The 11,255-nt window shown below is 33.7% G+C and overlaps 1 protein-coding gene across 1 annotated transcript in view; it reads left to right on the top strand.

Moving 5' to 3' along the window:
• Window positions 1-10,824, top strand: part of MATR3 (matrin 3) — a 27,962-nt gene extending 17,138 nt beyond the window's left edge. The window contains 12 exon segments of the mRNA XM_010850317.1: window positions 278-319; window positions 650-762; window positions 999-1,051; window positions 1,478-1,603; window positions 2,404-2,529; window positions 2,714-2,881; window positions 4,032-4,163; window positions 4,803-4,846; window positions 4,946-5,321; window positions 6,901-7,123; window positions 7,589-7,710; window positions 8,781-10,824. Of these exon segments, the coding sequence (XP_010848619.1) occupies window positions 278-319; window positions 650-762; window positions 999-1,051; window positions 1,478-1,603; window positions 2,404-2,529; window positions 2,714-2,881; window positions 4,032-4,163; window positions 4,803-4,846; window positions 4,946-5,321; window positions 6,901-7,123; window positions 7,589-7,710; window positions 8,781-8,831 (1,576 nt within the window). The 3' untranslated portion in view covers window positions 8,832-10,824.
• Window positions 10,825-11,255: the final 431 nt, after the last annotated feature.

Genomic DNA, 11,255 nt, shown 5'->3' on the forward strand with positions numbered 1-11,255 from the left:
CCCCCCCCACCAAGAAAAAAACAGATTAAGGACTATTTTAATTGCAGTATACATTACTTAACATTTTAAGCAATACGGAGCAAGTTAATTCTCCTTTATTTTGATTAATTTGACATTTTCCTTTGGAAGTATCTATATGACATGTTTTAAACAGTAATATTTCTAACACTTATACTACCGTATAATTTTACTAATAAATCTATTTTAAAGGCCAAACAAGGCTACTTTGTGAAAAGAACAGTTTTATTTTAAAGTTAATTTTCTGGTCTTTTTAAAGCTACCCAGAATGGAATCCTGACACTGATACAGGACATACAATGTAAGTTAAATTTTTTAAGCTGTTGTTTGTAAAGGAGATCAATGTAAGGAATTCAGGTTAAATTTTTCACATTTCATAAACAATATTTTCTTAATTTCTTTATTTAATATGAGTTTGTTAAAAGTCATCATGAGTGAAAGAATTTTTAGAAACTATTTTATGTAGTAATTTTTATTTTTTTATTGTAGATTTCCCCCTAGTTACATCATGCATTAAATGCCCCCAAATATTGGAATCACTGTCATACAAGGAGTGTTTTAGCAGTAAATTTCAGTTATTTTTGATGGACTTCTTTATCATACTTTGTATTTTATGTTTTCATATTCCCAGGGGTGATCCATTCATGTTGCAGCAGTCTACAAACCCAGCACCAGGAATTCTGGGACCTCCACCCCCATCATTTCATCTTGGGGGACCAGCAGTTGGACCAAGAGGAAATCTGGGTGATTATAAAATTCATGTTACCTTTCCCTAAGAGTTTTTATCATAAAGATTAAATGCAGTGATTTTAGGCAAAAGAAGTGTCATTGAAATGTAACTCAAAGATGACATTTCATGAGAATACATGATACTCATTTGTGATGTTCTTTTGCTGTTGGAGAGATGTCTGTTTTTCAATTTAAATAGCCTGGTAGGACAAGTATACCTAAGACTGAAAATATACTTTTTCCCCATAAAGGTGCTGGAAATGGAAACCTGCAAGGACCAAGACACATGCAGAAAGGCAGAGTGGTCAGTAATAAAGCTCTTGCTTTTACTGTATTGGCTGTATGCTCTTTGGGGAAGTGTGATTTGACTTGAATCATTGCTAATTGAATCTGTGTTGTAGTCCTTATTACAGAAAGATTGTTTTAGTTTGAAAACCAACAGGCTTTTATACGTGACTCTGATAAGAGTTAAAAATTGTTTTCATATGTCCACAGTCTAGAGATTTCACCTTGATTCAAAGTTAAGTTTGCCATCTAATTATATAACAGTCGTTGATTTAAATATCAGTGCAGACACTATTTTCTGAAGCTATGAGGCTTGTTCCAGGGACATATTTAAATACTTAATTTGTTCTGACTGACTACAGATTATAAAAGATTTAATATTTTACTGTTTCGTATTGCTTCTAAAGAAATTTATTTACTAACTTGGTTTTTTCCTAACGAATAGGAAACTAGCCGAGTTGTTCACATCATGGATTTCCAGCGAGGGAAAAACTTGAGATATCAACTATTACAACTGGTGGAACCATTTGGAGTTATTTCAAATCATCTTATTCTAAATAAAATTAATGAGGTATGAGTTAAGTGTGTAGTATTTATTCATCACTAAAGTATATCCTAAAGAGAATATATTATTTTGTATTAGAAAAAAGAATGTTAGCTTAAATCATCAATGTGGAATGTAATGACGGAAAGGGCCAATAGTTGAACCAATCAGTAATGAATTCTAGTACCAATAGATTGTTAGTAACTTTATAAATTGTGATTCTTAAGCAGTTACATTATCTTTATTATACTACTGCTATAGAAAGGACTGGGAGAAGGCAATGGCACCCCACTCCAGTACTCTTGCCTGGAAAATCCCATGGATGGAGGGGCCTGGTGGCCTGCAGTCCTTGGGGTTGCGAAGAGTTGGACACGACTGACCGACTTCCCTTTCACTTTTCACTTTCATGCATTGGAGAAGGAAATGGCAACCCACTCCAGTATTCTTGCCTGGAGAATCCCAGGGACAGGGGACCCTGGTGGGCTGCCGTCTATGGGGTCGCACAGAGTCGGACACAACTGAAGTGACTTAGCAGCATAGTAAGGACTATATAAACATAATTATTTGGAAAAACATTTCAAACTTTTAACCAAATGGTGCCAAATTATTGTTTCAAATTCAGTACATAATAAATGATAGTGTTAGTGTCATGAAAGTAATAAAGTCTGAGATGATCTTTAATAAAATAGGAAATTAGAGATTTTTTTTTTCTCTCAGGTTCTTGAAAATGCTTTCTATATAATGATTAAATATTTTTGGAAAGACTTTGGACAGTATGGAATTGGGTGGTTTTTTGGAAATGTAAATATATATTTTTTCAATTTTAGGCATTTATTGAAATGGCAACCACAGAAGATGCTCAGGCTGCAGTGGATTATTACACAACCACCCCAGCATTAGTATTTGGCAAGCCAGTGAGAGTTCATTTATCCCAGAAGTATAAGAGAATAAAGGTAAATAATCTCTATTTTTCCAGATTTGTATCACCAGTTATTTAGTGTATCATTTTAATATTTACTAACTTATAGCTGTTTAAAATTGTTGCTAATATCTAGAATAATCTTGACTAATAATTATGGCATACTTACTAATTTGATTTCCTCTGTTTTTTGTTTTTTTCCCTCCTGTGTATTAAAGAAACCTGAGGGGAAGCCAGACCAGAAGTTTGATCAAAAACAAGAGCTTGGACGAGTGATACATCTCAGCAACTTACCTCATTCTGGCTATTCTGACAGTGCTGTCCTCAAGCTTGCTGAGCCTTATGGGAAAATAAAGAATTATATACTGATGAGGATGAAAAGTCAGGTAATATACATGTAGAAGTTTTGAAAAAGATTATTTCTCAAAGTTTTTTTTTTTTAAGTTATTTTAACATCCTCATTTTTAGTGAAGGGGTGGGGGCGTAATTTGGCGGCCAAATTATTGAATATTGAGTAAATAAAGTAGAAAGTAAAGATCTTTTTCTCTAGTTTGGCTAATATTATTTCCAGAGTTTGCCTCCAAAGATCTTCCTTTGTGTATATAAGTATACTTTCCCCCTTTACTTCAAATGAGATTATATTAAAGTGTTACTTTCCACTTTACACATGATTCCATTGAGTAAACTGTGCTGAATTTAATTTCTTTAATTAATGGATATTAGAGATTCTCAGAGAAGGCAATGGCACCCCACTCCAGTGCTCTTGCCTAGAAAATCCCGTGGATGGAGGAGCCTGGTAGGCTGCAGTCCATGGGGTCGCTAAGAGTGGACACGACTGAAGTGACTTAGCAGCAGCAGCAGCAGAGATGCTAGTTCTTTTGCTGTGCCATTAATGCTGCTGTGGATTTTGTGGCATGTGAATTTATGCATATAATTGAAGGATACAATTTCAGAATTGAAGTTGTGGATCCTGATACTTGCTTTCTTTTCTTTGACGGTGCCAAATGCTCTTCAAAAAATAATACTCATATACGATCATACTAGCATTCTAAGCAGAGAAGGCAGTGGCGCCCCACTCCAGTACTTTTGCCTGGAAAATCCCATGGACAGAGGAGCCTGGTGGGCTGCAGTCCATGGGGTCGCTGGAGTTGGATACGACTGAGCGACTTCACTTTCACGCATTGGAGAAGGAAATGGCAACCCACTCCAGTGTTCTTGCCTGGAGAATCCCAGGGATGGGGGAGCCTGATTGGCTGCTGTCTATGGGGTCGCATAGAGTCAGACACGACTGAAGCGACTTAGCAGCAGCAGCAGCATTCTAAGAGCTTTATAAACACTGGATATTAGACTTTTCAAATTATGTGAGTTTAATTAATGGACTGAGTTATTTCATACTTATATTTGATTTTTAAAATTGTAAGTAGAGCATCTTTTCTTTGTTAACCTTTTTATAGTTTCATGAGTTTGTATCCTTCTAAAGTTTTACTTTCTAATTAATTTTTTGTTCTTTTTTTTTGTTTGTTTTTCTTGCCCCAGGCCTTTATTGAGATGGAGACCAGAGAAGATGCAATGGCAATGGTTGACCACTGTTTGAAAAAGGCCCTTTGGTTTCAAGGGAGATGTGTAAAAGTTGACCTGTCTGAAAAATACAAAAAATTGGTACTCAGGGTATGTAGTGTTTGATTCAGGTTCTTTATAAAGCTTATTTTCATGCTTTTCAAGCCATGACATTTTTATAAATTTTTACATGCTAAGAATGTAGGATTTAGGAACTTCCCTGGTGGTGTGGGGGACACAGGTTCAATCCTTGATCTGGGAGGATCCCTTCTGTGCACAACTACTGAGCTGCACTCTAGCCATGCTCTGTAACAGTGAGAGGTCCAAGCACTTCAACGAAGAATAGCCCCACTCACTGCAACTGGAGAAAGCCAGAATGCAGCATCATGACCAGAAATAAGTAAATAATTAATACATACATAGGATTTAGTTATTGAAAGAGAGTGATCTTTTCTCTTTTTCTTGTTTTCATTAATACAGAAGTTTTTAAACTGATGTCTGTATAAAGCATCTTTGTTTTTATCTGTTTTACTTAAGGTTCTATTTGAAAAGCTTTAACAAAATTATTATTCACTGCTCTTCAAATGTTGGTGGTAATTAATAATGTTAGGGCAGCTTACATTCTTAGGTATGGTTTAAATAAGGTTAGTTGATATATAAAGGATGGTCATCGTTTATTAGTTAATTGGATAATTAAATACTCTATGAAATCTAATACATTTATGTAACTGGTGAAATTTTGTCTTTTAGATTCCCAACAGAGGCATTGACTTACTCAAAAAAGATAAATCCCGGTAATTTCATTTTGTGTGTTTATGTCTGTATACACTAGTATGTTAAACCTTCGTTTTCCAACTCGGTAGAATTAATTCAGGTGTTTGTTTTGGTTTCAGGAAAAGATCTTACTCTCCAGATGGCAAAGAATCTCCAAGTGATAAGAAATCCAAAACTGATGGTTCTCAGAAGACTGAAAGTACTGCTGAAGGTAAAGAACAAGAAGAGAAGTCAGGTGAAGATGGTGAAAAAGATACAAAGGATGACCAGGCAGAACAAGAGCCTAACATGCTTCTTGAATCTGAAGATGAGCTACTTGTAGATGAAGAAGAAGCAGCAGCACTGCTAGAAAGTGGCAGTTCAGTGGGAGATGAAACAGATCTTGCTAATTTAGGGGATGTGGCATCTGATGGGAAAAAAGAACCTTCAGACAAAGCTGTGAAAAAAGATGCAAATGCCAGTGCTTCTGGAGCTGCAAAGAAAAAGCTTAAAAAGGTAAAAGAAGGTTTTATGTTGACTTGTTGCAGTAGAAAATTAGATCAGTGTTTCAAATTATTTATCTTAGGGTCATATTTAATAGAATTAGTGACTTACATTAGGAAGAAATAGGAATCACTAAAAAAATTGACATCTAAACTCTGCAATACATAGATTGAATAGGACTAAACTGCAATAGAAAAATGTCAATTCACAAAGAGAACCTTTTAGTAACAAAGGAGAAAGACTTAAAGCTGTATATGATTCTATTTGGTAGTGGTAGTGTGTAAAGAGTAGTAGGCAGCCTTTATGTATAGTCCAGCTTGTTTTTTTAAATATGGGGTATGGATTTTACAGTAAGTTAACTGACCTGACCCAGGGGTAACTGACCCAGGACACTTAAAACATTGTGTCAGAAATGGTAGAACTTGAAGAATTTTCCTATTATAGAAATGTAACCTTGATTAGATATTTCAATAGGTTTTAAAACATTTTTTCTTAGAACACATATCACATATTAAATTAAGGCAAATCGCAATATAAAAATATATACATGGTAGAAAAATACTAAATCAGAAGACCCATGGTGTACTTGACTATCTCCATTAAAGATTAGAGCATTACAATGCCTTTAGAACTCCATAAGATAAATGAGTCTTGAAATGAGATTATTATAATCCTCTTTCATTCATTCCTTCTAAGATATACTCCACTACCAGAAAACTTACTATTTATAGACCTCCAGATTTTGATGGCTTGGTCAAATAAGTTAGCCTTGAAATTCTTTTTCTGGCTGAAATATAGTTATGTAGTACTACGTTTGTGCTCTTAAGAGCTGATAATTATTGAGCATTATGTGCCATCAATTTTTCTAATCTCTTTGTGTGTGCTAATTAACTGATTCTTAAAATAACCTTATGCCACAGATGCTTGTTATCCATATTTCATGAATGAGGAAATTGAGTCATGTTAAAATTCAGTAGATTGTGGTCATACTGCTTTTATAAATGGCAGAGCCAAAAATTAAACCTAAGCAGTTATGTTCCAGAGCTTGATTTTTAAACCACAGTGGTATTTTAAACACTGCTCTGTAAACAAAAAGAGTGGCACCATAAGATACCTTCTTTGAAGGACATCATTCAACTTATTGATACTTCATGAAATCAGCTCTGATTATCTTGCAGCATAAGTCTCAAAGTATAGAGTATGAATGTCCTCATGTTTATTTTCTGCTCTTTATATAAGGGAAGGTTTGGATTACTTAGTTTTAAAACAAGCTAAGGTTTGTTTTTTTTTTTTAAACTAGTAAATTTGGGGGGAGAGAAAGAAAAGTCCCTTTTTTTTTTTTGTGAGGAAATGAAGGCAAAGACGCTATCCCTTTCCCTTCAAGTAAAGCAAATGGAAGGGATACTGCAGGATAATTGTTGCAGAGTAAATTTGTCTTTCTTAACAGCGTCGTTTCCCAGGGAATATGGAAGGTTTTGTCACTCTAGATGAGGTTGGTGATGAGGAAGATTCGGAACTTCAGAAACTTCGTAAATCGGGCATGGCATTTAAATCTGGTGACAAAAATGATGATGGTTTGGTTGAAATTAAGGTGGACAAGATCGAGGAACTTGACCAAGAAAATGAAGCAGCGTTGGAAAATGGAATTAAAAATGAGGAAAATACAGAGCCAGGTGCTGAATCTGCTGAGAATGCTGATGATCCCAACAAAGATACAAGTGAAAATGCAGATGGCCAAAGTGATGAAAACAAGGAGGACTATACAATCCCAGATGAGTATAGAATTGGACCATATCAACCCAATGTTCCTGTTGGTGAGATTTAAGGCTTTGTTGTTATCCCTCACCCTCCCCAAACTCTTACTATAAGATTTTTTTAAATTGGTCTTACATAATAAACTCTAATAGCGTGAAGTTCTACGCAGAACAATTTGTAAATCTTACTTGAAGCATTCTTTTTTCCTCTTTTTGTTACCATTCCATAATATGTTCTTTTTTCTCCTCATAAAATTTTCTGAGAATTTCACATTGCTTTTTGTTTTGTTCACCGTTCTATTTCAACATTTTTAAGAGAACAATTAGGTGTGGGCCCTTAAACATCAATTAAAATACAAGCTATTAACGATGTTATGGTTTTTGCTTTGTTTTAGCGTAGGCTATATTGGACATGTCACAACTGTTAACTCATTCAAATTATATTGACAGGAAAAAAAAAGATTTGAGAACACTATTAAAATCTTCAGTTTACTGAATTTGTAAGAATGTATGTTTGTGTTCTAGGTATAGACTATGTGATACCTAAAACAGGGTTTTACTGTAAGCTGTGTTCACTCTTTTATACAAATGAAGAAGTTGCAAAGAATACTCATTGCAGCAGCCTTCCTCATTATCAGAAATTAAAGGTAAGGCTGAATCTAAAAGAGGAGAGTTCTTTTGTGAAAACTAACAAGTCACGTAAGTTTATGGACCAGTACCATCTGTGGACCCAGCACGCTTTATCCTGATAACATTCTTTATTGATGGGCCTTGAGCAGTTTGATGAACTCTGGAAGCATCTGCTAAACCTCTTTCTAGAATACACTATTAACTAAATGATAATTTAGTAATTTCTAAATTTATAGATTTAAACGTTACAAATTGTGTTGTATAATTAAGAGTTATTTGAGTATTCTCAAATGATTATTAGACTGTAATTTCTCTAATTTGGAAGATACCGGAGGCTTGAAAGTCAAGTGAAATACTATAAAGCCTTTTTCAACTTTATAAAGTGCTATATCCCTTTATACTTAATGATTTTTACATTGACTTTAAATTATTATTTTATTAATAATGACACTTCAGTGAAGTTTTATGATGAAAAGGATATACAGGTAAAAGGAAAAATCAATAAAGCACAACATAATAAAGAATAACAAATTTCTCTTTGGATATTTTGAAAGTTTGGTGTTTTAGTTAGTGGCTTAAGGACACCAAGTATTGAAATAGATGAGGGAAAACTTGAAAGTAGGAGTTAAAAAAGATAATACTGATTTATAATATAAAGCTGCTAGAGTATTAAGGACATTGGTTATTTTCAGTGGTAGCAGAAATTTAATAATGTCCTTTGTCTTAGAAGAAGGGGCATTGAATAAATACATGTCATTTAACTAATCTTAAGTTCTTGGGGTAGCAGCAGTTATTCTATGTGCGTATTTTGGTCTTTGTTTTCTCATCTCTGTAAGTTAGTCTTAATTGCACATTGAAGTAACTTTTTCATATTTTACTGTTTCTTTTCCCATGCCTTACTGTGGTGTCCAGTTTAGTTTTATACCTGCTTGATAAGAATAACTGGATCTTACAAATATTGACAAGGTTATAGTTAAATTAGACTCAGGTCCCTAAACTTCAATAGAATATTTTATTTTGTAGTTAATCCATTTGTTATGTTTCACTAAGGTGACTTAATCCTTGTAACTTTTTCTTTTCTTTTCAGAAATTTCTGAATAAATTGGCAGAGGAACGCAGGCAGAAGAAGGAAGTTTGAGATGTGCTAGAAGCTTAATGATTTCAAAGAAAATAATGGTTCTTTGTTTTTAAATGTTAACCTTTTTTAAATACAATACTGATAGTTAGAAGAAAACTATTGTACTCTTTTGTTTTAGTGGAAAATAATAGATAATAGATGTCTGTTCATGTGTTAAGTGTTATAGCAAAAATACATATACGGTTAAGTTAATGAAGAATTGTTTTTGTTTTATCAAAATAGTAACAGACAGAAATACTTTGTAGAGACTGACTTCGTATGCTAAAGACACTTGCACCACTAAGAAAGATATGTAGAAGCATTCAAAGAAATGAAATTTAGTAGTTCCAAGCTTCAGAGATATGTCAAAACTTTTGATTCCATTCAATAAAGAACAAAACCAATTGTATTTTTATTACTTTCATCTGAAACATTCCACATTTTAATCTGAGCCTTGCAGACTTTTCATTTGGAGTTTGAAGCATTTTTGGTTTTGTTTCGTTTATGGAGAACTTCACTAATGTGAGATTGGTAATTAAAATGCAGGTGCAGTTTTCTTTCAATGTCATGTTGTTGTTTAGGTAATAAGAAATATTAAGTAATTGGCTTTAGATTCTGTAATTTTTTCCCCTAAGTTCCTGCTAGATTTCGTATTCTAGAAGTCAATGTATTTTCAGTGAAATGTAAAAATATTCCCCTTCTCTTTGACCAGTATTAATTTCTTGAGATCTTATTGCTTGTCACTTGAATCCTGTAGCTGTCATACATCATCTGGTATAAGCAACATTTGATTTTTGAAGTGTGTAGACCATCTCTTTGTATTTTCAAGATGTAATTTTACATTTCTGCATTTTAAAAAAAGTTTGGCCATAATCTTAGATGCACGCTTCTAATTCATATACTTGCATATGTGACCTTTGTGAACAGAAATTTGCATGTATAATCTGTGTTTACTTGTAACTTTCTGGTTATATTATATACTGCTTATATCTGTGGATTCAAGTTTCTTAAGTGAGTACCAATAAAAAACAAAAACCTAGGCCATGTTCATTGGTTATACATGTTTGAGGTGTTAACCAATATATTTGTCACAGTTGTGGTTTTTATTTACTGTTAAACTTTCTTGCATGCTTTAACAAATTATTCCATTTTTAATCTAGAGTGTTCTAAAAACTGCTACTAAAAATCTGAGTTTTAAAGCTTTTGGTGCTGGTGGATTTCTTGTTCCTGTTACATAACTAAAAATTGGACTATTCATAGTTTTTTCAGACCTTCGGAGTTCAAAATGTTAAGGGTGACAACAAAAGCTCATGTTTAGATATGTCTAAGCGTTAACAATAATCTTGGAAATAACATGGAATAACAAGAATTAGTTGTATCAGCCTTTCAAAATATGTTGGGATAATTGGTTTAAGAGATTATTGTCAAGCAAATTTTTAATGTAAAAAAGAATTTAAGGGATTCTCTTTGAACCACTTAGATCTATTAAAGGATGTATCAAATGGAAGAAATTTTATGATCTACCACTGAGGGGAAAATGACACCTTAATGTAACATGCACAAAAAAATCCTTGCCAGTTTATCTCAGTTTAATTTTGGCCTTTACTAATTACCAGCTTTTAATTCCAACTGTTAACTAACAGTAGCTATATACAAAGCATTTTGTGTACAATGGCATCCCTTGTTTTCTGTCAACTTTTTTTCATAGGTCCTACTTTGTTAGATACACCAAGGTGTAGAAAAGAATGTTTAATATCTTCATTTGCTAGGGTTTAGAAAGTATAAATTCTCATAAGTTGCTAATGATGAATAAACCTGTAACAGCTATTTCCCAGATTATGACAAACCTTTATTTAATAGGAATGTTTTTCACTTAACCAACTGTAAAGTAGAAAATTTTCCCACTCCCATTTTAGTTATTAGTTTAATATAGACGTTAACCCTGAGTGAAGGAAACTTGATGTTTGTTTTACAGTTTTATTTTATCATTGCTAATAAATATGGCCTATGAGAATTACTCTGATAAGGCTTAAGTTGGCTAGCTGTAGTAGTGTGTATCTTAAAAACACTTGGTTGACCAAAAAGTTCATTCAGGTTTTTCCATAAGATCTTAGCAACCCAATAATTTTATTTAGAGTTGTAAATGAGGAATGTGGATTTCTGGCTATTGAGTACTGAATAAGTACTTCTAGAGATTTTTATATGGTATAGATTATAAGGAACTTTTAAAGCTTATATCAAGCCTCTGAATTCTTTTACCCCTTTTTCTTAGGGTAAAAGGGCTTCCGTGGTAGCTCAGCTGGTAAAGAATACACCTGCAGTGCGATTCGATTCCTGAGTCAGGAAGATCCACTGGAGAAGAGATAGGCTACCCACTCCAGTATTCTTGGGCTTCCCTGGTGGCTCAGCTGGTAAAGAATCGGCCTGCAATGTGGAAGACCTGAG

The sequence above is a fragment of the Bison bison genome, unplaced genomic scaffold (assembly GCF_000754665.1).
Source record: "Bison bison bison isolate TAMUID 2011002044 unplaced genomic scaffold, Bison_UMD1.0 scf7180017864291, whole genome shotgun sequence".
NCBI classification, from domain to species: domain Eukaryota; kingdom Metazoa; phylum Chordata; class Mammalia; order Artiodactyla; family Bovidae; genus Bison; species Bison bison.